The sequence below is a fragment of the Cervus elaphus genome, chromosome 5, assembly GCF_910594005.1.
Source record: "Cervus elaphus chromosome 5, mCerEla1.1, whole genome shotgun sequence".
NCBI lineage: Eukaryota > Metazoa > Chordata > Mammalia > Artiodactyla > Cervidae > Cervus > Cervus elaphus.
The window spans coordinates 91,339,842-91,362,880 of NC_057819.1; the positions used below are offsets into that span (position 1 = coordinate 91,339,842).

At 49.5% G+C, this 23,039-nt stretch overlaps 1 protein-coding gene and 1 pseudogene across 3 annotated transcripts in view; one reads left to right on the forward strand and one right to left on the reverse strand.

Annotated features, from left to right (window-relative positions):
- The window catches only part of RAB11FIP4 (RAB11 family interacting protein 4), a 103,678-nt gene that overhangs the window by 58,154 nt on the left and 22,485 nt on the right, over positions 1–23,039 (reverse strand). Inside the window, exons 2-3 of one of the 2 annotated variants that reach the window (XM_043903115.1) lie at positions 16,252–16,339; positions 14,333–14,421 (exon numbers count right to left, since the gene is read on the reverse strand). In XM_043903115.1, coding sequence (XP_043759050.1) covers positions 14,333–14,421; positions 16,252–16,339 — 177 coding nt within the window. Of the gene's footprint in view, positions 1–6,133; positions 6,271–14,332; positions 14,422–16,251; positions 16,340–23,039 lie in introns of those variants that run through there. The other variant, XM_043903117.1, reaches the window with a different exon arrangement.
- Positions 1,384–1,983, forward strand: LOC122695664 (annotated as a pseudogene). The gene has a single exon (XR_006341458.1). The product of XR_006341458.1 is annotated as a 60S ribosomal protein L17-like (transcript).

Consider the following 23,039-nt stretch of genomic DNA (forward strand, 5'->3'; position numbering starts at 1 on the left):
CAGGGCTGGGGTCCCTCAGGGAGCGGGTGGGTGCAGTCTGCTTGTTCCTGCACCTTCCAGAGAGGTGAGCTCCCGACTCCAGGAAGGCCCTCATTCAGCCAGTCAGTGAACACTAACCGAGGAACTCGCTCAGGCCCAGGACTGGGCAGCGCAGGGCGATCAGGGAGGCTGGACTCCCGCCCCGGGAGCGCACAGTCTAGACGGAGGGAAGCAGGAACCAATGGGGCCCACCCTCCAAATCTCCATTCTTGAACTGCTGGTCCACACGACCAACAGAACAAAATGCTTGTTAGCCAGACTCTGATGAAGCATCCCTTCAACATCAAAGGGGAGCTGTGAACTGTGAACTCCGGCCACCCTTGCTGAGTCAGCAGGCAGGCCCTTCTCAACAGTTCTCCAAGCAGAGGCTGGCTTCAGATCCACCCTGAGGGCCAAGCTGCCCTGTGGCCCCTACCCCGCAGAGGTTCTTCCTCTGTTTATTCCTCCTGTAAAGAAATCTCCTCTTGCCTAACTCTTTCCTGAGACGCTTGCAGAGCTTCCTCAACATTGAGAGTTTCTTTTCCCCCTCCCTTGAAATAATCCTTTCAATTAGTCTCTTCTTACTGAATCCGAACTCATTTTTTTTTTGGGGGGGGGTACTTCTTATTTTTTTGTTGTGGTCGACATCTGTGAAATTATTTACAATAAAAGACACTCACAGTTGGGCTTTAAAAAGATAAAAATAAGCCCTACAGAAAAAGCAGGTAAATAAGTAAATGAAAAGCTGATTCACCATTGGCTGTAAGTTTTCTAATGACCAAGACAAAAAAAAGGGAAAGCAAGTCTGTAGTTACAGCATGATTCTCATAATCTGATGTAAGAAGGAAATCAGTTCATCAGGAGAGACTTTTTCTCTGGTGCAAAAATCCTAAAATACATACACACACACACACACACACACACAAGATCAAATCGTGCAAAATGGCAAACTGGATAAAGTTTCCAGCAGCAATTTTAAGGAGGTTGAAGAAATAAGCTGCTCAGCATTGCCTTCCACTGAGCCAAGGGAATAAAAACAAAAATGCACGTCTGTGAAGAGGTTTCTGCAAGAAGGTAAGATGAAACAGCGCTTTCTGACGTGGAACTGGATACCAGGAGCGGAAAGTCTAAAGGAATGAGGGTTAGTGTGTCCTCAGGAAAATGTTCTCTCATATCACTCTTCTGGGCTGAGCTTCTGCCTATAAATTCAGGACTGAACTCTCGGTGGAGGGAAGTATGATTCCTTCCAGGCCACAGCTGATGTTCACTGCAGCAGATAAAGGTCCTGACAAGCCTCTGCCTGGGTGCCAAACCCCTCACTCATCTCAGGGGTCTGTTCAGCCCAGATTAAAAATTTCCTTGAGGCTTTTCCTGTAAGCGGCCTGAGCTGACCCTTAAAAATGGTGCGCTATTCACTCGACCCAGAAAACCCCACAAAATCATGCAAATCAAGAGGTTCAAATCTTCGTGTTCACTTTAAGAACACTCGTGAGACTGCCCAGGCCATAAAGGGTATGCATATCCGAAAAGCCACCAAGTATCTGAAGGATGTCACTTTAAAGAAGCAATGTGTGCCATTCCGTCGTTACAATGGTGGAGTTGGTAGGTGTGCACAGGCCAAACAGTGGGGCTGGATGCAGGGTCGGTGGCCCAAAAAGAGTGCTGAATTTTTACTACACATGCTCAAAAATGCAGAGAGTAATGCTGAACTTAAGGGCTTAGATGTAGATTCTCTGGTCATTGAGCACATCCAAGTGAACAAAGCCCCCAAGATGCGGCGCAGGTCGGATCAACCCCTACATGAGCTCTCCCTGCCACATTGAGATGATCCTTACTGAAAAAGAACAGATTGTTCCTAAACCAGAAGAGAAGGTTGCACAGGAGAAAAAGATATCCCAGAAGAAACTGAAGAAACAAAAACTTATGGCCCGGGGAATAAATGCCGCAGAAAATAAATGCAAATAAAAGTAAAAAATAAATAAATAAATAAAAAATAAAATAATAAAAATTTCCTTGAGGAAAGCAAGAAAATTCCAAGTTACAGCACCAGAAAAAGCCCAGGCCGGGAGTGGTAAAGGCAGCCGTTCTAAACGGGTTCTGAATGGAGCCACAGTGTCAGTGTTGAGAAGATGCTCAGCTGCCCAGCCCTGTGGTCACAGCAGCCCCCTCTATCCAACCAGATGCAGCGAGTATGTACACAGCAGATCTGATCTGGAAAGACTGATGCTGAAGCTCCAATACTTTGGCCACCTGATGCGAAGAGCCGACTCATTAGAAAAGATCCTGATGCTGGGAAAGATTGAGGGCAGGAGGAGAAGGGGACGACAGAGAGTGAGATGGTCAGACGGCATCATCAACTCAATGGACATGAGTCTGAGCAAGTTCTGGGAGATGGCGAAGGACAGGGAAGCCTGTCGTGCTGTCGTTCACGGGGTGGCAAAGACTTAGAGACTGAACAAGAGCAACGAAGCAGGGGCTGGGCGAGGCTCTGAGGCAGGGACTTGCGCAGTCTCCCTCCTACCCTTCTGTCCCGTGCTGACAATCAGGGAAGCCTGGGGGAGAGTCATCAGCCAACAGGGGACCCCCACAGAGCCCACAGAAAGTTCCCTCGAGAGTCAGACTTCCTGCAGTGTCTTGTATTATGTTCAGTCATTTTTACTGCCCTGGTCAGGAAAGGGAACAGCTGATATCCCTTACAAAATGTTTGTTTTTTTCCCTCGGACTCAGCAGGTGTGGTTTTCAGGCCCTGGAGCCCTCCCTACCCTGGGAGAAGGGTCTGACACTGGGCTGGGCCCAAGCCCCAGGGGCTGAATTTCTGGGATGCTAGTGTGGAAGGAAGTCTGGGACCCAAGCATCACCAAACAGCAACCCTGGGGCAAAAGGCATTCAAGTCTCCCAGTCTAGGCACTGTGAGCTCAGAGATTCCAGCATTTTCTAGGCACTGTACTGAGTGCTTTGCATGCATTCTCATTTTTTGTTTTTACAGTAACCCTGTGCAGAAGACACCAATTTAGCAAAGGAAGAAGGTGAGACGTGGGACTTCTCTGGTAGTCAAGTGGTTAAGAATCTGTCAGTGCAGGGGACCTGGATTTGATCCCTGCTCTGGGAAGATCCCACATGCCCTAGGCAACTACATCCATGCGCCACAACTACTGAAGCCCACTCAAGCCTGGAGCCAGCCAGCTACAGCTATTGAGACTGTGGCCCTAGAGCCCATGCTCTGCAATGAGTGAGTAACCCCTCCAGTGCAGCCATAAACAAAGGAAACTGAGGCTCAGAGACGTTAAGTAGTTTGCTCAGGGTGGTCCACTAGTAAGTAACAGGGTCAGGATTCAAATCCAGGCCCCTCAGACCCCAAAGCCCACGCTCTTCCCAAGGTTAACTTAGCCCTTTGCCTTCGGGGCTGATCAAGCCTGCCCCTAGGGTGCCTACAAGTGCAAATGCATGAGTGCTCAGCAGTGTCTGGCCCTTTGCGACCCCATGGACTGTAGTCCACCAGGCTCCTCTGTCCATGGGATTCTCTAGGCAAGAGTACTGGAGCAGGTTGCCATTTCCTCTTCCAGGGGATCTTCCCCACCCAGGGATGGAATCTGCGTTTTCTGGATTGGCAGGCAGATTCTTTATCACTGTGCCACCTGGGAAGCCAGTTGGAGCCGAAGCTTGGGAATCCCTCCATCGCCCGATTCTCAGCCTGCTCAGCTGTGCCATCCTGCACCAGGGCAGTGACTTCCCCCAGACACAGAGACCCCAGGAGTCTGCTTAAGGAAAGGAGCTCAGAGAGAAAAGAGAGCAGTGATGGAGCAGGCGGCTAAGCTGCTCCCGGGAGAGCGTGTCCTGTCTGTAACGGTAGCAGACATGTGGAGACAGACACCACGCGCCTCAGCACGGGCGGAGGTGATGGCGACTGCTAGAAACAACACTTCCTGGCAGAGGGTGGGAGGGAGAGAAGCAATGGGGGCACCTCCAGGCTCTTTCTTTCCACATCTTCCCAAGGCCCTGAAGGGACGGGGAGGCGGGGGGAAGGAGGGGTTCGGACCCAAAAGGTACCAAAAGCACGGTTGGTGTGGTCCCCCACCAGGTCACCACCATGGTGGAGCTTGTAGGAGACGCACAGTTGGGTGACCCCAGAGCTGTGTGGATCAGAATCTGCACTGTCAAGCCCCTCGAGTGATTCATATGCATATTAGAGGTTCAGAGCCCCGGTGCAGAGGCAGAGAAAATGAAAGAAAGTGAAAGTATTGGCCATTCAGTCATGTCCAACTCTTTGCAAGTCCATGGAGCCCACCAGGCTCCTCTGTTCGTGGAATTCTCCGGGAAAGAGTGGGTTGCCACTTCCTTCTCCAGGGGATCTTCCCAACGCAGGGATGGAACCTGGGTCTCCTGCATTGCAGGCAGATTCTTTACTGTCTGAGCCACCAGGGAAGCCCTGTACACATTAGCGTTTCAGAGTCTAGGTGCGGGGGCAGAACAAACAGCCCCTTTTCCGTTCCTGACCCCTCTACCTCCCCTCGCCGCACCGAAGTGTGGTTTTTACACCCTTTGGCCTGGAGAGGGCGCCTCTCAACTGCTCCCAGGTGGGAGGAAACCCGCCCGCCCCTCCCTGGCAGAGCTGACCTGGCATTGCTGAGATGCATCTGCACAACAGGTACTGCCAGCTGCTCCGTGACAGCACCGTGCTCCACGTGGAAGGCACAGCGCCCCGCCCACGTGGCGGAGACAGACAAGACCCAGACGGTTAAGATCGCGGCAAACAGTGCAGACAAGCAGGGTGTTATGTCAGTGACAGTGGACGGGGTGTAGAGCGCGTTCCTTGAGATGAGTGTGCAAGGAAGGCTTCTCTGAAGAGCTGACACTTGTGCTGACCCTTGAAGGACACAGCATGGTTGTGCAAAGACTTGAGGATGAGGGTTGGAGGTAGAAATAATTGCAAGGCAGAGGAAAGGAACTGGCTTCCGGGGTTTGAGGAACAGAAAACAGGCCAGTGTGGCTGCAACAGTGAGGATCACGGGGAGGGTGGGAGGGGAGCAGGTCAGAGGTTCAGGCAAAAGTGAAAGCTGCTAGGTCACAGTGGGAAGTCAGGGTTTAGAATCTGACCCTCAGATAACAAGTGATCGGAACCTCTTCAGTGAGGGAGTTGTAGGACCTGATTTAAGAGTTTGAGAGGACACTCTGGCTGCTGCGTGGAGAAAGGCAAGTGAGTGACAGTGCAGGGACGAGGTGGGGGGTGGTGTGATGCTCTGATAGGGTGTAATATGGAGGCGGAAAGAAGCCGTCACCTCGGGACATATCCTGGAAGTAAAACCCAGCAGGCCTGTGGACAGTTTGGCTATGGAAGGAAGGAGAGACAGTGGCCACGACTCAGTCCTTGGTCTGAGCAATCAGGTGGGTGGCGGTGCCAGGTCCTGAGATGGGGAAGGTTTTAGAGGGCTGAGAGGATGGATCTGGATCAAAGGGCTTAGTGCCAGACATGTGTGAAACACCCACTAGACATTAGCACAGGGTGCCCAGCATTTCCATACGAGAGTCTGGAGCCAAAGGCAAAATCAGTGGGGAGACGTGCTTTTGGGGGCTCGGAGGTGATGGTGCATAGAGAGCAAAAGTCTGGTAAATTATTCTGGATTAACCAAGTCTAAACAGACACGACAACTAAATGTAACACTTGGATCTGAGTTCAAAAAGAAAAGCTATAAATACATTGGGAAGAAACTTTCCTGGTGGTGCAGTAGCTTAGACTCCACGTTCCCAATGCAGGGGGCCTGGGTTTGACCCCTGGTCAGGGAACTAGATCCCACATGCTGCAATGGAGATTGAAGATCCTGGGTGCTGCAACGAAGACCCGGCACAGCCAAACAAATTAAAACAGAAGCAGCAGCCTTCATCACAAGCAAAAAAATAAACATGGAGTTTACGTTAGATAATATATTGCTATATCACCCAAGGCTGATGACTGCGTTGTGGTTATGGAGGAGAGTCTGAGGGAGGGTCAAGCGTTTAAGGATGAAGTGGTCATAATGTCAGCGACTAGCTCTCAAACAGACGAGCCCCCCCGGGCACCCCAAGTGTGTGCCCAGAGACACACACAGATGCACAGAAGGAAAACTGCCAACACGCTCACCAGTGGTGAATGCAGGGCGCCGGATCTGTGGGTTCTCACTGTGCTGCTCGCTCACAGCTTTGCTGAAAGTGGGAGGACAAGCACGTTTGCGGGGTCTCTGTCAGTGTGATCTGCCCTCTGTTCTCGCACCTTCTGCGGGGCGCCCTGAGCTCTCAGAGGTTTTCAAAACTGGGTCGCAGATGAAGAACTCTTGCAATGAGAAACCCTCTCTCTACATGAGATTCCTGTTTCGGCTCTGACCCGTGGAGCCCCGCCCTGCTCCCCGTGGGTCCTCGCAGGCCTCTCTGAGGGAAAGCCGTCATGGCTCACTGGCCACCAAGAATGTTCCCTTCCCTGGGGCCTGAGCACCCAGGCAGCCTGGCTCTGTAGGGGACGGACACCTCCCACCAGGGCCCTGCGGTCCCAAACCACTCTCCCAAGAGGTTACTTCTGGGAGGAGCACGTGAGAAGGGCAGCCGGCATCTGAACACAGGCGCTGTGCCAGGCACTGGCCATTTTCAAGGTATAAAACTCTTCTCCCCACCCCCCACACCCGCCCCCCCCCCCCACCCTAGCCCCTGCATTCCATCCTCAGGGAAAGTATTGATGTGAGCTGACGAGAATCCAGGATGCTGTACGGGTCACCGCTTCATGGAATCCCCTGAGGAGCTTTAGAAAGTGCTGACGCCTGGGTCCCACCCTGAGAGGTTCTGGGCCCATTGATCTGAGGGACAGCTGGGCATCTGGAATCATAAAAGCTTCCAGGGAATTCTAATATACTGCGGCATCGAGACTTCCTGCTGTAGATCCTTGGTTTTCAATATCAGGTGTGCATTCTAATTACTTGGGGAGCTTTTAAAAACAGATGAGTGGACCCGTCCCCAGACTAAATGAATTAGAATCTCTGGGAGGAGGGACCAAGGTATTAGTATGTTTTGAAAGCATTCTGCATGACCCCAGGTGTTGCTGGTGGTAAAGAATCCTCCTGCCAATGCAGGAGACTCTGATCCCTGGGTGGGGGAGATCCCCTGGAAGAAGAAATGGCAACCCACTCCAGTATTCTTGCCTGGAGAATCCCATGGACAGAGAAGCCTGGCAGGCTACAGTCCACGGGGTTGCAAAGAGTCTGACACGACTGGGCAGGCATGCAATGCATGACTCCAGCTTGAAGCCTGGCTTAAGAACTGTTTGTTTAGACGGTGCTGTTTCTGAGAACTAGTGCCCATCCTGATGTGACTGTATGCGTGAACTAACGTCTGTCCTTAAGTCATTGTGTATATGTGTGTTTTCCCAGTTACCTGTGTCAAAAATTTACTTAACTCATCAGTGAGGGAACCAGCAGGCTGAGATAGCTGCTTCAGAGGAGAACAGGAGAGATCAAAGTATGTATAGTCAATGAAAGAAACGATGCTGAGGGGACTTCCTAATGGTCTAGTGGCTAAGAGCCTGCGCTCCCAATGCAGGGGTCATGGGTTCAATCCCTGGTCAGGGAACTAGATCCCACATGCCGCAAGTAAGTGTTTGCATGCCACAACTAAAGATCCCACATGCCACAATGAAGATCAAAGATCCCCTGTGCCACAACTAAGACCTAAGGCAGCCAAACAAAGAAATTAAATGTATATATATATAATATATTATAATATATAACAAATATATTTTATATGTAATACAAACATAAATATTTTAATGTTTAATATATGTATATTTAATACATATAATACATATACATATTTTTTAAAGAAAGGATGCTGAGAGATGGCCAATTTAGTTATGAACCTGGCTAATACCCTACAGGATAGTAAAACCAAACCTTTCCCCTTCTGCTCAGATTTAAAAAGACAAGATATAAGTAGTCACTCCCTCAAGTTTGCTCAAACTCTAACTCAGTGAATCTAAGTTCTAAAAGCAGGTGTGAACTTGAGCATTAAGACTGGAGTAGGCAGGAGGTGGAGGCTTCCCTGGTGGCTCAGATGGTAAAGAATCTGCCTGCAATGCAGAAGACCCAGGTTTGATCCTTGGGTCGGGAAGATCCCCTGGAGAAGGGAATGGCTACCCACTCCAGTATTCTTGCCTGGAGAATTCCATGGACAGAGGAGTCTGGAGGGCTACAGTCCACTGGGTCACAAAGGGTCGGATTCGACTGAGTGACTAAGCATGCATTCGTGAAGGCAGAAGATGGAGTTCAAGATGTCCTGGAAGTTGGACTTACAAGACTGGCCTAGCCCAGCCTTTCTAAGGCAGGGATGGTCGGGGCAGAAGACGGGGGACAGATGGTCCAGGACAGGCCAGGGAACAAACAGTAAAGGTCATCAACATCGCTTCTTCTTTGGTCCCAGCCGCCTTTGGGTTAATCAGAATTTAGTTTCTTCTCAAAGATATGACTCAAGGATCTTTTTATTCTTACAGAAATTCTCGGGCTTGTGATAAGTAAATTATTCTTTCCTTTGGAAGGAGGAAGGTGTTGAAACAGAAAACACACACACACCGGGGCCATGTATAAGCGGAGAGGATCAGACCAGGCCCCTCCGTGAGCTCGGAAGCAGCCTCCTCCCTCTCCCTCACCAGTGTGAGCACGGCCACCACCCACACCTTCATCAGCATCGCTGAATCAGAGCGCTGTTTGTCAGGAAAAGTATTTTTAGAAGTGAAAAGTATGGTTGTTGCCAGTGGTTTTAGAAATGCTTGCTTTAGACTGGATGAAATTAAGCAATGGTGGACTTGGACCTTCAGGTTGGACACACCCCCAGTTTGGCAGAGAAGTTCAGGACAGATATTTAAAACCTGTGCGGGCAAGACTGAAGCTCGGGGACTCCCGTGATGGTTCAGTGGCTCAGACGCCACGCTCCTAGTGCCAGGGGCCTTGGTTTGATCCCTGGTCGGGGAACTAGATCCTGCATGTGGCAACTAAGATCAAAGATCCCCCGTGCTGCTAAGACCTGGCACAGTCAAATAAATAAATATTAAAAAAAGAAAAAAGACGAGTTTGCCAAAGCTCCTTCTGATTATGAGCCAGTTTGGGCTCAGGCGGAAGACCTGATTCCCAGCAAACCCCAGTCTGTTTTGCCCTCCAGGGACCCCTTAAGTATAACTCTGTAAAGAACTTCTCACCTGTGAGGTGAAGTGGGCAGGAGAGGGGCTGAGATTAAAAAGGAAAATTGGATCCCGATCTTACCATAGACATCAACATTCACTCTGTGAATCAAAGCTTTAAATATAAAAACCAAACACATAAAATAAAAATAAAACGGAAAAGTGTCACAACCTTGGGTAGGAAAGCTCTCTAAGTATTACATCAAAGGCGGAAGCCACAACGGAAAAGATTAATGAGTTGGCTATAAAAATCTTCTAAACTTGCTGTCATAAACAAAGTTAAAAATAAATGACAAGCTGAAAAAATATTTGTGGTGTATGTCCAAAAGTTAATATTTCTAGTTCTTTTAAAGCAATGGAAATGAATACATCCACAGAAGCGAGGGTGAAGAATGTGGGCTGCCAGTTAATGAACAAAAGAACTCCTGGTGACCGATAAAGGCAATATAAGAAGTTAAACCATATTATGATTCAAAAGAGCAGTCCTAATTTTAGCCTCTCAAATGAGAAAGATCTGAGAAAGCAGAACAGCCAGTATCCAAGAGTAGGAGGAATCTGACAGAATCCTGAAGAAAGATTAATTGACATAACTTTTCTGGAAAGGAATTTGACAGATGTATGAGAAATTCTAAGATTTGCATGTTTTGGATGAAAGAGTTTCCACCTATCAGAATTTATTTTAAAGACTGGTAAATGGGTCCCTCTGATGGTTCAGTCGTAAAGACTCCGCCTGCTGCTGCAGGACACACAGGTTTGATCCCCGGTCCGGGAAGATCCCACATGCCGCAGAGCAACTAATCCTGTGTGCCACCACTACTGAGCCTGTGTTCTAGAGCCCAGGAACCGCAACTACTGAAGCCCACATGTCCTAGAGCCCGTGCTCTGCAACAAGAGAAGCCACCACAATGAGAAGCCCTTAAACCACAACTAGAGCGCAGCTCCCGCTCACCACAACTCGAGAAAAGCCTGTGTAGCAACGAAGACCCAGCACCACCAAAGATAAACAAATAAATAATATAAAAAAGTTCAGTAAACCTTTTCTGTAAAGGGCAGATAGTAAATATTTTAGGCCGTGTAGCAGCCACTCAGCTCCACACTGTGGTGGGAAAGCAGCCAAACAAGTGAGCAGATGATGGGTGTGGCCGTGTTCCAATAAAACTTTATTTACAAAAGCAGGCTGCTAGACTTGGCCCATGGGAACTGTAGTTTGGCAACCTTTGTCCTACTCTAAAACAACGGGGAACAGTTTAGCTACAGGAAAGATTATATAATGATTATAACAGGAAGCCCAGGGCTTCCCTGGTAGTTCAGCTGGTAAAGAATCTGCCTGCAACGCAGGAGACCGGGGTTTGATCCCTGGGTCAGAGAAGATGCCCTGGAGAAGGGAATGACAGTCCACACTAGTATTCTTGCCTGGAGAACTCCATGGACAGAGAAGCCAGGAGGGCTACAGTTTATGGGATTGCAAAGAATCCGACACAACTGAAAGACTAACACTTTCATATACATACATATATAAAAGTATATATATATAAAACCAATAATAAGGAACTGGTAAATAAATTTGATTGTCTTCTTGCAATGAAATATGTAACCATTTAAATTTATGTAGAAAAAAAGAATATGACTGCATTGTTATATAGATTAGGCAGACTAGAAAATGGTTTGTAAATGAACCATTAGAACTAGTAAAAAAGTTTAGTAAGGTTGTTATGACAAGTTTAACATCCAAAACCAAGAGGTCTGCTAGACATTTAGCCATAACCAATTAGAAAATATCATGGCAAAAAGATTCTACATGTAACAGAAATAGAAACTCCAAAATAGAGTCACCCTTGGAAGAAACGGAGCAATGCCTATTTGAGAAAATTGTAGCATTTTCCTGAATGACATAAAAATGAAGAGATATACTATGTTGTTGGATGAGAGAATTCAAAATTGGAAAAAAACCCAAAAATAACAGTTCCCTTCCACTGATGTACAAATTTCAAACAAAATCTCTAATGGGATTTAAAATGAATTTTGGGAAAAAAAAAAGTATTCTGGAAGAGAAAATATACAAGAATAACAAAACACATTTTATTTTATTTTTTTCCAAAAAACATTTTAAACAGAGAATGACAGAGGGCTTCCGTTGTGGTCAGTGGTTAAGAATCCGCCTTGCAATGCAGGAGACATGGGTTCAGTCCCTGGTCCGGGAAGGTCCACATGCCGAGGGGCCACTGAGCCCGTGAGCCACAACTAATTAGCCTGCGTTCTGGAGTCTGAGAACCGCAAGTGCTGCGCCCACACGCCACAACGACAGAAGCCCGTGTGCCCAGAGCCCATGCTCTGCAACAAGCGAAGCTGCCACAATGAGAAGCCCTCGCACTGCAGCTAGAGAGCAGACCTACACTTGCCGAAACTAGAAAAAGTGGCACACGGCAACGAAGACTCAGCACAGCCAAAAATAGAGAAATATTTGTTTTAAAGTGATCGGGACTTCCCTGGTGGTCCAGTGGCTAAGACTCCACACTCCCAATGTAGGGGACCCAGGTTCACTCCCGGGTCAGGGAACTAAATCACACATGCCACTACAGAGATTGAAGGTCCCAAATCCTCCAACTAAGACCTGGCGCAGCCAAATAAATAAATAAATATTTTTTTTAAATGATGAGGGAGGCTTTCTCTATCAGATATCATGCTATAAAACAAGAGTAACTGAAACTGTGGTTTTGGCTTACAAATAGGGAGACAAATAGACCAATACAAATAGACCAGAATTCAGAAAGAGACCCACGTTATATAGAAATTTAGCTCACAATAAAGGTGTGAAGCTTCAAATAAGTGGAGAAAGAGGGACTATTCCACAGTAGCAGTGTGAACGACCGGCAACATTAGGAAAATGCCAGATATTATCCTTCACCATAAACAGCGACACAGATGGACGCGAGAGTGTTTTCCACCAGCAGAGAGAAAAAAGGGCTGGTGGGATGCAAAAGCCCCCTACCCAGATGGACTCACACTGTCTGGACAGCAGGCCCAGAGCCTCTGCGGTGACAGTCAATGGTGGGGGGTATTTGAGGGACCTGGAAGAGGGGTGAGTGGGGCGGGGTGCCCTAAGGATGCAGGGTTTGCATCAGTTTACCAACCAGCAACATAAAGCATTTCACTATTTTATGAGGTCCCTGCCCCACCCTGAGAGTGGGGGGACGGGTAAAGGCTAGGAGGACAGGCTTCTGTGGTCCCACCGCCCTGTGTCATCATCATCATCCACACTTGGTCCCAAACCCCACCTCCCCGAGTGGCACCTGGGAAGCCCAAGTAACCATCCAGGCGCGCTCTGGCTTGGTCGGTCTCGAGCTGACCCCTAGGGGACACGAGGGACACAGCAGGGCGCTGAGGGAGCAGGACTGCAAGATGAGGCGCGGCCCCGTGTCGGCCGCCTCAGCTCCCCCAACCTGAGGAGCCGTGGCCTCGCCCCTCCTGGCCTTTAGCCGAATGGACCCCACAGCTGCCCAGACGGTGCAGGAGCCCAAGCTCCTGCAGGAAGGGCTTCATTCACATCACGGGGCCTCCAGGAGTGTAGCCAGGCTCCTCTGTCCATGGCGTTCCCCAGGCCTTCTCAGCCCCTCCCGTGGGAGCCCACCGGCCCAGCAGGCTGGCTTTGCACTGTCCCCCTCCCCTCCCAGCACCCAGGACCCCGTGGTGAGGAGCAGAGCCTCAGTCACAGACGCTGCCCCCCAGGCTGCCCAGCGCATGTAGTGATCAGCGGTCACCTTGCTGGGCTCCAGCCACCAGAGCCCCCTGCACGGGTCAGACCTACATGAGGGGCAGAAAAGAGTTCACTGGGACAGGCTTACACCTAAAGTCTCGAGAGAGGTGTTGTGGGGAGTGTTAGGGTTGCTGAGATTCCATTGACCTGGTCTCAGCTTTTCTGTAACCCCCAGATTCTACAAAATAACAATGCTGCTTGAAAAAGAGGAGCACCCTCTCGGAGGCCAACTCCTCCAGGCCCACCTCTCCCCTCTTCTCCACCTGCCAGTGTGGACAGCCTCGTGTGGAGACCGTGGAAGCAGTCCATGGCTGCAGGAACAGGACCGGCCCCTGGGCGGCTGGCAGCCCAGCCAGGGTTCCCCTCTGACCTCCAGCTCCTCACAAGCAGGTCCTTATTTTGACATGATTTTGAAACACTATCCAAGGGTGAAAGAAAGATGCGGATTTCAGCCTGCTTCTCAAACGAATCTCCAAGACACTGCACGTGGAGGAAGGGGATTCTCTTGTATTAGCAGCCACTTTCCTCACTGAAATCACCAGACAGGTATGGTGAGCCTTGCTTCACAACTGCGGGAACTGAGGCTCAGAGGGGTTGCCGGTAACATGCCTGGGTTTGCAGGCTAGTCAGTGGCCGAAATGGAGCGCGGACCCAGTTTTGAAGGGCTTCACGGCCCACTTCCTTGCCTTGCTTCCTGTTCAATCGACGAGGGGCTCACTCCCCAGAGCTCCAGGACACTACAAGTTTGTCCTGCTTTTAGGGTCCTCTGCTCAAATGTATCTTCACTCCGCATCCACTGGCCCTCCCAAGGCAGGCCTGGAGCCCGCACTGTTGGCCTCTGTGGCTCCTGGAGTCCACTCCCTTCACTCATCCCTTCGGGCCCCTGTTTCAGGCACACCACCGTGGGGTCCAACCCCCTAAGCCCTACCTTGGAGGCCCTGGCCTACACCTGGTCTCCGCCACCTTTGAGCCTTGGCCTTCTCTAACACCATTTGTTGGGCAGCTTCTGGGTATTATGGCCCTGTCAACTGAAAAAAATATGGACACCCAGCTGGTGTCAGAGAAAAGAGAGACACTGTCACCCCGCCTGCTGCTGACCAGCAGCTGACACTTGCCCCCTGGGACTCGGCTTCTCCTTGGGGCGCAGAGCGGGGAGAAGGTGCCCAGTGAGGGGCTCCAGCTCCCCCGCCCTCTGCAGGGGCTCGCGTTGCTCCAATTTCAAAATCTGTTTCTTGATTTTGAAGCCAAAGGGCCCTCAGAGGGGGCTCTGGTGTCTCCCTGACACCAAAAACGTGAAGCAAAGGCAAGAAGACCAAGCGGGGCCAGTGGGCGGCTGGAGGCTTCCCCTCCCCTCGCCGCAGACACCCTCTGACCTGCTCCACACAGTCCGGGATCTCGGGTGCGCAGGGCAGCGTCCCGGCGCTCTCCACGGACAGCACGTCCTTCAGCAGCTCCTCACACCCTGTGGATGGACAGACAGACAGAGGAGGGTCAGGGCTTGAGCCCAGCCCAGCAGTTTTGCTCCTGATGAATGAGCCTTGGGTGGGTAGGGCTGCTGGGAGGCAGATAACCCAAGTCTCCAAGAGACCAACTGATCATTCAAAGGCAGAGAGATGGGGCACCCAGTTTGGAGAGAAGCCAGGCCAGGCCTGGGTGCAGGGAGCCCAGACAGTCTCTTGCCCTCCAGATGTTCTTCCATTAGGACTAACCTCAATAGGGAACACACAGAAGACAGACTCCCAAATGTGGAGGGCAAGCCACGGGCAAAGAGAATCCAGGAGGCCTTCCTGGAGGAGAGGATGTAAGGCCATATTGCCTGCCTGGCTCCAGGGACTCCAAACACACACGGAGTTTGCAGGACCCTTCACGGCCCTGCGAACCCCAGAACATCGAGGATAGGACCACCTTCAGGAAGGCGCTACCTCCTGCTGACTCAGCACACAGCGGCCTCCCTCCCCCGAGCAAATGCCCCCAAATCATATGTAAAAAAAGGTGTGCAATACTGTGACTTGTAAGAAATACATATTTGGTCTTCATTTTGGACTTCAACCAAACAGTTCCTGACTCACAGCTCCCAAAACCCTCGGAATTTCCTACATGTTGGAGTGAAAAAGGAATCATTTTATGTTAAAGAGGTGACTTGTGAATCCACCCAAGGATGGGGGCTGGTCGCCAGGAGAACCAGCCAGGTGATTAGAGGACTGAACTTTCAGTCCAGGGAGGGGAGAAGGCCTGGAGGTTGGATTCATCATCAGTGTCCAAAGATTTAATTGGTCATAACTATAATGAAGCCTCCACAAAACTCCAAAAGGACCAGGTGATAGAGCTTCCAGGTTGGTGCACACGTGGAGATTTGGGGAGAGTGGTGCCCTCCAGAAGGCATGCTTGCCCGACACCTTTCCCCAGTCCCGGCTCCACCTCCCATCTGACTATTCCTGAGTTGTATTCTTTTGCAATAAATTGGTAATCTAGTAAGTAAAATGTTTTTCTGAGTTTTGTGAGCTGCTCTGGTAAATTAAGGGTTTCCCTGGTGGCTGAGTGGTAAAGAATCTGCCTGCCGTGCAAGAGACAAGGGTTCGATCCCTGGGTTGGGAAGAGTCCCTGGAGAAGGAAATGGCAACCCACTCCAGTATTCTTGCATGGGAGACCCCATGGACAGAGGAGGCTGGTGGGCTACAGTCCATGGGGTCGCAAAAGAATGGGACACAACTTAGTGACTAATGGTTTCAAAGGGAAGAAAGGACGGAATTCAGAGGAGTTAGGAGAAGGGATGGGGGGACGGAACAAATGAAGGGAACTCAGAAGGGAGGGCAGGAGATGAGGGGACCAGCTCCATCCCAGTTTGCCCAGAACTGTCCTGGTTTTAGAACTGGAAGTCTCATGTCCTGGGAAACTCCTCAGGGGTCTGATCGTCCTTGAGGGAGATGAGCATCCTCAGGAGATGGAGGGAGAGAGAGGAAAGGACAGCAAAGAGGGAGCCGTTCCAGGGCAAGGAACAGGCACCAGGAAGGCCAGAGATGACTGTCCGGCCAGTCCAGTCGCCTGGCTCCAGGCATGGGACTCCAGGGCAGAGATTCAGAGCCATGCATCGCCCTTCCCTGGCAGGTGCAGCTGTGGGGGCCCAAGGACCGGTCTCTTCAGCCCCCCCTGGGGACTCAACACTTCCAGAACACAGTCTGGGCTCCCGGGACCCCCACGAGGGGGAATCTGAGCTGAAACCCAAGCCACACCAGCCTCCCAGACAGACAGGATCCTGGGAGCCCCTGGGACCCCCTCCCCCAGAAGATCTCACCTTTCATGGCGAACACCCCTCGGCAAAAGTCCTTGAAGTTGATTCTCCCCAGGTCGTTGGGATCCAAATACTTCACGAGTTTTTCCACCTGTGGGAAGGAAGGAGGGACAGGCGTGAGGCCCCCAGGACACCCCAGAGCTGGGGTGAGGCTGGCCAGGGGAGAGGGCTTGTCACCTGAGCCAAGGGGACACCAGAGGTCCTCTCTAAGCCCTTGCCCCCTCAGTGGGATCAGTGCCCGCCTCAGACTATGGGGGGACCACTTTATTCTGAGGTGGTTATTCTTATGAGTGAGGAAAAGCAAATCCCTTCCCGCAGTGCTCAGAACCCGGGTTTCTTTGGGTGGAGCTTCCGTCTCCAGGCTGTTTCTGCAAAGACTGGAAAACGAATGCTCCAGAGCCCCCTGCGATTACGGGGACGTGCCAGTGGGCTGTGGAAGATGAGTGGCAAGGGCAGACCCTACACGGGAAAGCACCCCTCCTCCATCTCCAAGCTTGCTGACCAGGCTTCTCCACCCAGTGTGAGTCTGGGGGTGAAGGGTGGGCAGAGGTTACGTCCTGTTTCTGTAACCTCCCCGCCACTGAACCTGGCACCCAGCGGGCCCTCAGGAAAGGCCAGAAGAATCCCAGGGAAGGAGGAAGGTGGTTTCCCACCAGCTCCCATCCTGGCCGGTGGCACCTCAGCACTGCAGCTGCCCCCCGCCCCGCCCCATCACTCAGGCAGCCTCTGACACTGCCAGGCAGTGACGTGGCTCCTGAGAATAGCGATGCCCAGGTGCCACCTGCAGGGCGGCGGGGAGCCCACCCGCCTCCTTCCCTCCTGCCCTCTCATCAGTGGCAATGTAGGGGGGCTATGCGTGCAGGGATGGGCTGGGGCTCCCGGTGTTCACCCCTACAATCCTCTCCATGGTCGGGAGCTATGCTTTAATTATCTCTGATGAGGGTCAAGGTCAGAGTCACCCCCGAGTGCTGAGTGGCTGATGCGGAGGTTGATCTCAACCTCAGATCCACGTAAGGGGAGGCAGGCTGTGGATTCCGTAATCGGTGGGTGGAGTCCCTGACTCCCCGGGGCTGGGGGACACTGGGGGAGGGGGGCAGGCTGTCCATCTCCCTGCCTCTGGGGAAAGCCAGCCTGGAGCAGAGGTGCCAGGATCCTTGATGACAGGCAGATAGATGAGGGTCCCTGCAAAGTCCCTGGAACGCCCCTGAGCTGTGGGCCCAGGACTCCCCCAGGGTCTTCAAAGAGGGAAGGTCCCAGAACACAGCGGGTGTGAATCAGGTGGCACACCACCTGCTGTACAGTCGTTTGGTTTTTTAAATTTTCTTTTTTTAATGTAAGTTGTCTTTAAATTTAATCAGTCCCTTCTCCAGGGGATCTTTTTGACCCAGGGATCGAACCCGGGTCTCCCGCATCGCGGGCAAATTCTTACTGTCTGAGGAGCCCGGTAAAAAATGGCTTATTTTAATTGTACAGCCCTTGAAAAAACAGACAGAGCTCACCAAGGGCTCACCAGTAGTCTCATCTGATCCTTACAACAACCTTAACAGTAGCTACTGTTATAGTCTCCCGTTATTGTTGAGGAAACTGAGACTCTGACATTTAGAGAGGTTAAGAATTTAGACAGTCCCTGTAGTGGTAACTCCTCCTTGACCCCAGGTCCCACTGACCCTGTACTTCCCAGAGGCGGCTCTTGCCAGGCTGTCTGCACCAAAATGTTCTTTCGCTCTCCTGGCCGCTTATGTATGGAAGGAGCTTTAGCCTCTATGGCTGGACTCCCCTCACCTTGATCACCGAGAGTGTCAGCTTTACTGGATACTAGATAGGCTGTTGCCAGTACCCCTGGGTGTGTGTGGTGGGGGATTCAGCTGACCCAGCCCTTGATTTTACAGATGAAGAAGCTAAGGTCCAGGGATGGAGACGGGCTTGCTCAAGGTCACATGGTGAGTATGGTATATAAACACTCACATGCGGTCTTTGGGCTTCCCAGGTGGCGCTACGGGTAAAGAACCCACCTGCCAATGCAGGAGACTAAGAGATGCGGGTTCGATCCCTGGGTTGGGAAGATCCCTGGAGGAGGGCATGGCAACCCACTCCAGTATTCTTGCCAGGAGAATCCCATGGACAGAGCAACCCACTGAGGTACAGTCCATGGGGTTGCAGAGTCAGACTGAAGCAACTTAGCACGCACACGTGGTCTTCGTGGTGAACCGGGACCCCCGTTCCCAACCTGTGTGGGGCGCACAGTATGCAGGGCTGGGCTGCACTGCCCGGCAGGCTCCCGGGTGGGAGGGGTGGCCGCACGGGGCCTGGCAGGGGCTTCAGGAGCAGCTGTTGTTGCTGGCGCGCTCACAGCTGGGCCGCGGGGCTGGCTGCCGGGGGAGCAATCAGTTTCCCTGGCAGTAAAATATTGATCCTCCTTTTTCGGGCCACTCAATTACCAGGCTTCCCCTTCTATTTCTGTTGCCTTTCTCTTCAGGCTGATTTTCTCCCCCACTCATTCCTCCCCGGGTCACAGCTCTTCTATCTCAGGCCAGATGATGTTTGGAGCATCACTGCCGCTGCCCTCTGATTGATCATCAGCCAGATCGCCCTGAGCCCGAGCCCAGCCACCCACGCCTCCCCAATTTGGACATCTGCAAGCCAGACGGACTCAGGCAAGCTATTATCTGAACAAGGGAGATAAGCTGGCTCAGTCTGCAGTTCTAATAAATGTTAGCGATTAAATTATTAATCAAACAAATGCTTAGTAACTCCTCTCTGATGCCAGGCCAGCTCTGAGCACTGTATACATATGAACTCATGGAAGCCTTACAACCACTTCAGAAGAAGATACTATTATTATTCCCATTGTTCAGGTGAGGACACTGAGGCTCAGGAAAGCTCATTCTGGGTCAAGGTCACACAGATAGTAAGAGGTAGGGTTGGGATTTGAACACAGGCTGCCTGGCCCCAGAGTTCATGCTCTTGACCAATAATGACTATTGTTTCTACTAATATAATGATACTCACTATTATTATCACAAGTGTGGGGCTTGCTCTGACCAGAGAAAGGATAAATCTGTATTCTCCTGTCTCTGGTTTTGGCCATGCCATGCAGCTTGTGGGGCCTTAGTTCCCTGACCAGGGATCAAACCCACAGCCCATGACAGTGAAAGTGCCGAGACTTAACCAGAGAATTCCCAATTCTACTCTCTTTTCACCTAGAAAAACTGGGTCCAGAGAACCTTTGTTTAAGAATTTGAATATTTAGTGGAGAAAAGGGAACCCTCTTACACTGTTGGTGGGAATGCAAACTAGTACAGCCGCTATGGAGAACAGTGTGGAGATTCCTTAAAAAACTGGAAATAGAACTGCCATATGACCCAGCAATCCCACTTCTGGGCATACACACTGAGGAAACCAGATCTGAAAGAGACACGTGCACCCCAATGTTCATCGCAGCACTGTTTATAATAGCCAGGACATGGAAGCAACCTAGATGCCCATCAGCAGATGAATGGATAAGGAAGCTGTGGTACATATACACCATGGAATATTACTCAGCCATTAAAAAGAATTCATTTGAATCAGTTCTAATGAGATGGATGAAACTGGAGCCCATTATACAGAGTGAAGTAAGCCAGAAAGATAAAGACCAATACAGTATACTAACGCATATATATGGAATTTAGAAAGATGGTAACGATAATCCTATATGCAAAACAGAAAAAGAGACACAGATGTACAGAACAGACTTCTGGACTCTGTGGGAGAAGGCGAGGGTGGGATGTTTAGAGAGAACAGCATCGAAATATGTATATTATCTAGGGTGAAACAGATCACCAGCCCAGGTTGGATGCATGAGACAAGTGCTCGGGGCTGGTGCACTGGGAAGACCCAGAGGGATTGGGTGGAGAGGGAGGTGGGAGGGGGGATCAGGATGGGGAATACATGTAAATCCATGGCTGATTCATGTCAATGTATGACAAAAACCACTACAATATTGTAAAGTAATTAGCCTCCAACTAATAAAAATAAATGGGAAAAAAAAAACCTAATAAAAAAAAAAAAAAAGAATTTGAATATTTAGGGAATTCCCTGGCGGTCCAGAGGTTAGGACTCCACACTTTCACCGCTGTGGGCCTGGGTTCAGTCTTTGGTTAGGGAACTGAGATCCCACAGGCCTGTGACATGGTCAAAAAAATTTTTTTTTAATGTTTAAATAAAGGATGTGAAATACTAGATAATAGTATTTCGAATGTTGACTTGCTAAAGCACAAGTCTCCAACTAACATCCTAAATGCAGCTTGTAGACAAATTTAAATATTTAAAATGAAATGCCAAAATCCAAAAGGCTTCTAGTTCAGGTTAAGATGGAGTCAGTAGCTCTACACTGTCTCTTGCACTGGTTATAACTGAAAACTCTGGACAGAATACATAAAGCAACTATACAAGGACTCTGAAAAGTAAATCACAGCAGACAACTTGGGAGAAAAATTAGAACTAGACATAAACAACAAAATAAAAACCAAAAACAAGCCAAACGACTCAAAGTAAGATGAATACGGTGGTGAGTCCCCTGATTTATCTTTTCTCACATATTTTCTAGCCTAGGCTCAGGTAGCTCAAACCCTAGAACTGCACAGCAGGTGTGAACAGAAAAACCTCTAAAAGAAACTCTCTTTTATATATATATATGTTGTTTTTTTTTTTAAGAAAATGTTTTCTTTCTTTTCTTTTTCTTAATTTACAAAGAAACTCTTTTTGATGAGAGGTCAGGAAAGGGGACCCTTTTGGAATAGAGAAAGGGGGACAAATGCCGGTTTTTTTTTTTAATGTGGATCATTTTTAAAGTCTATTGAATTTTTTACAATATTGTTTATGTTTTATGTTTTGGTTTTTTTGGCTGCAAGGCCTGTAGGATCTTAGCTCCTCAACCAGGGATCAAACTCACACCCTCTGCATTGGAAGGCTAAATCTTAACCACTGGACCATCACGGAAGACCACATGTTTGTTTCTTTTTCTAATCCCTCCCCCCAGCCCTACCCCGAGGCAAGGCCCAGTCTCAGAGGTGGGTGGGAGCAGCCAGGCAGGCACCTAAAACCCAGAGAGGAGGAAAATCTTTCTCTGTGGAATGAGACACTTGGAAAAAGGGTCCCTGTGGTCAAAATGGGGAGGGGGGATTCCTGTTGCTTGGTCCTCTTTTTTTCTCTCACCACTGCACCCGGCAGGTGGACCAGTCCTGGGAGATGTCAAACAGCACAGGGTGGCCAAGACCTCAGATTTCCAGTCAAAGGACCAGGGAAAAGGGGCTCCTGGGAGCTTGGGGTTTGGGGAGGCAGTGATCACAGAGAAGACAGAGTTTGAGATTACGATCCAATAAGATGTGCTTGAAGTCCTGGTGGCCCATTCCTGAGCTGCAGATATGTGGAACTAACCCAAAAGAGTATGCCAAAAGCTTTGAGAACAGAACTGCAGTGAACAGTCTGGCCCCAGGAGAGTGTACATTTGAGGTGGAGCCAAACAGCACTTCAAAGTCTTTGAGAACTGAATTGACTGCTCAGAGGGCAGGTTGGGATCTGAGGCTTCAACCTAACTGGGTTGATTTTCTGATTAAACAAACAAACAAAAATCAGTACTCTTCAGAGTATTTTTTAGGGCTTGCCAGGTGGCTCAGTGGTAAAGAATCCTCCTGCTCATGCAGGAGACACAGGAGATGAGGGTTTGATCCCTGGATCGGGAATATCCCCTGGAGAAGGAAATGGCAACCTACTTCAGTATTCTTGCCTGGGCAATCCCATGGGCAGAGGAACCTGGCAGGCTACAGTCTAGAAAGAGTTGGACAGGACTGAGCAAAAGAGTTGGACAGAACTGAGCTACTAAGCATGCAGCAGGAGTATTATTAACAGGACCCAGAGTCTCATAATATTCAGAATGTCCGGGACACAGTCCAAAATTACTCGAAATGCAGAGACACAGGAAAAGCTCAGCAATGCACAAGAGAAAAGATAATAAACACCAACTCCAAGGTAACCCAGATGTTATCATTAGTAGACAGAGTCTTTAAAGCAATTATCATAACTGTATTCCATGAAGGAAGGGTGAGCATTCTCGAAACAAATGAAAATAAAGAAATTCTCAGAAGAAAAATAGAAACTATGAAAAAGAACTGAATGGAAATTTTGGGATGGAAAAATAAAGTAACTGAAATATTAAAAATTCATTGGATGGGATTGGAAGCAGCATGGAGATGACAGAAAAAACAGTTGGTGTACATATAACACTGTATGATCTGTGGTTAGTTGAATCTATGGATGCAGAAACACAAATACTGAGGAACCTTGGATAACAGAGGGACAACTTAGGGACTTGAGCATCCAAGTTTTGTGGTATCCATGTGGGTCCTAGAACCAATCCCCAGATACTGAGAGACCACTGTTTAATGACGGAATATGTCATGATACATTTGTGAAGCCCACAAAATATGCAATCTATACTTATTTATTTTTATATGTTAATTAATTTGTTTACATGGCCACAACCAAGTAGAGTTTATCCACCAAGACTAGTTCAATATTTGAACATCAATTGATGAAATCTAAAGATGATCAAAGAAGAAAAATCACACAATCATCTTAATGGATATAGACAAAGCAACTGACAAATTCAAAATCCATTCACGATAAGAACTCTCAGCCAACTCAGAATAGAACGGAACACCCTTATTCTAGAGAAATAAAAACTTGTGTTCACACACAAAAAACTATATGAATGTGTCTAACAGCATTGCACACATCACCAAAACCTGGAA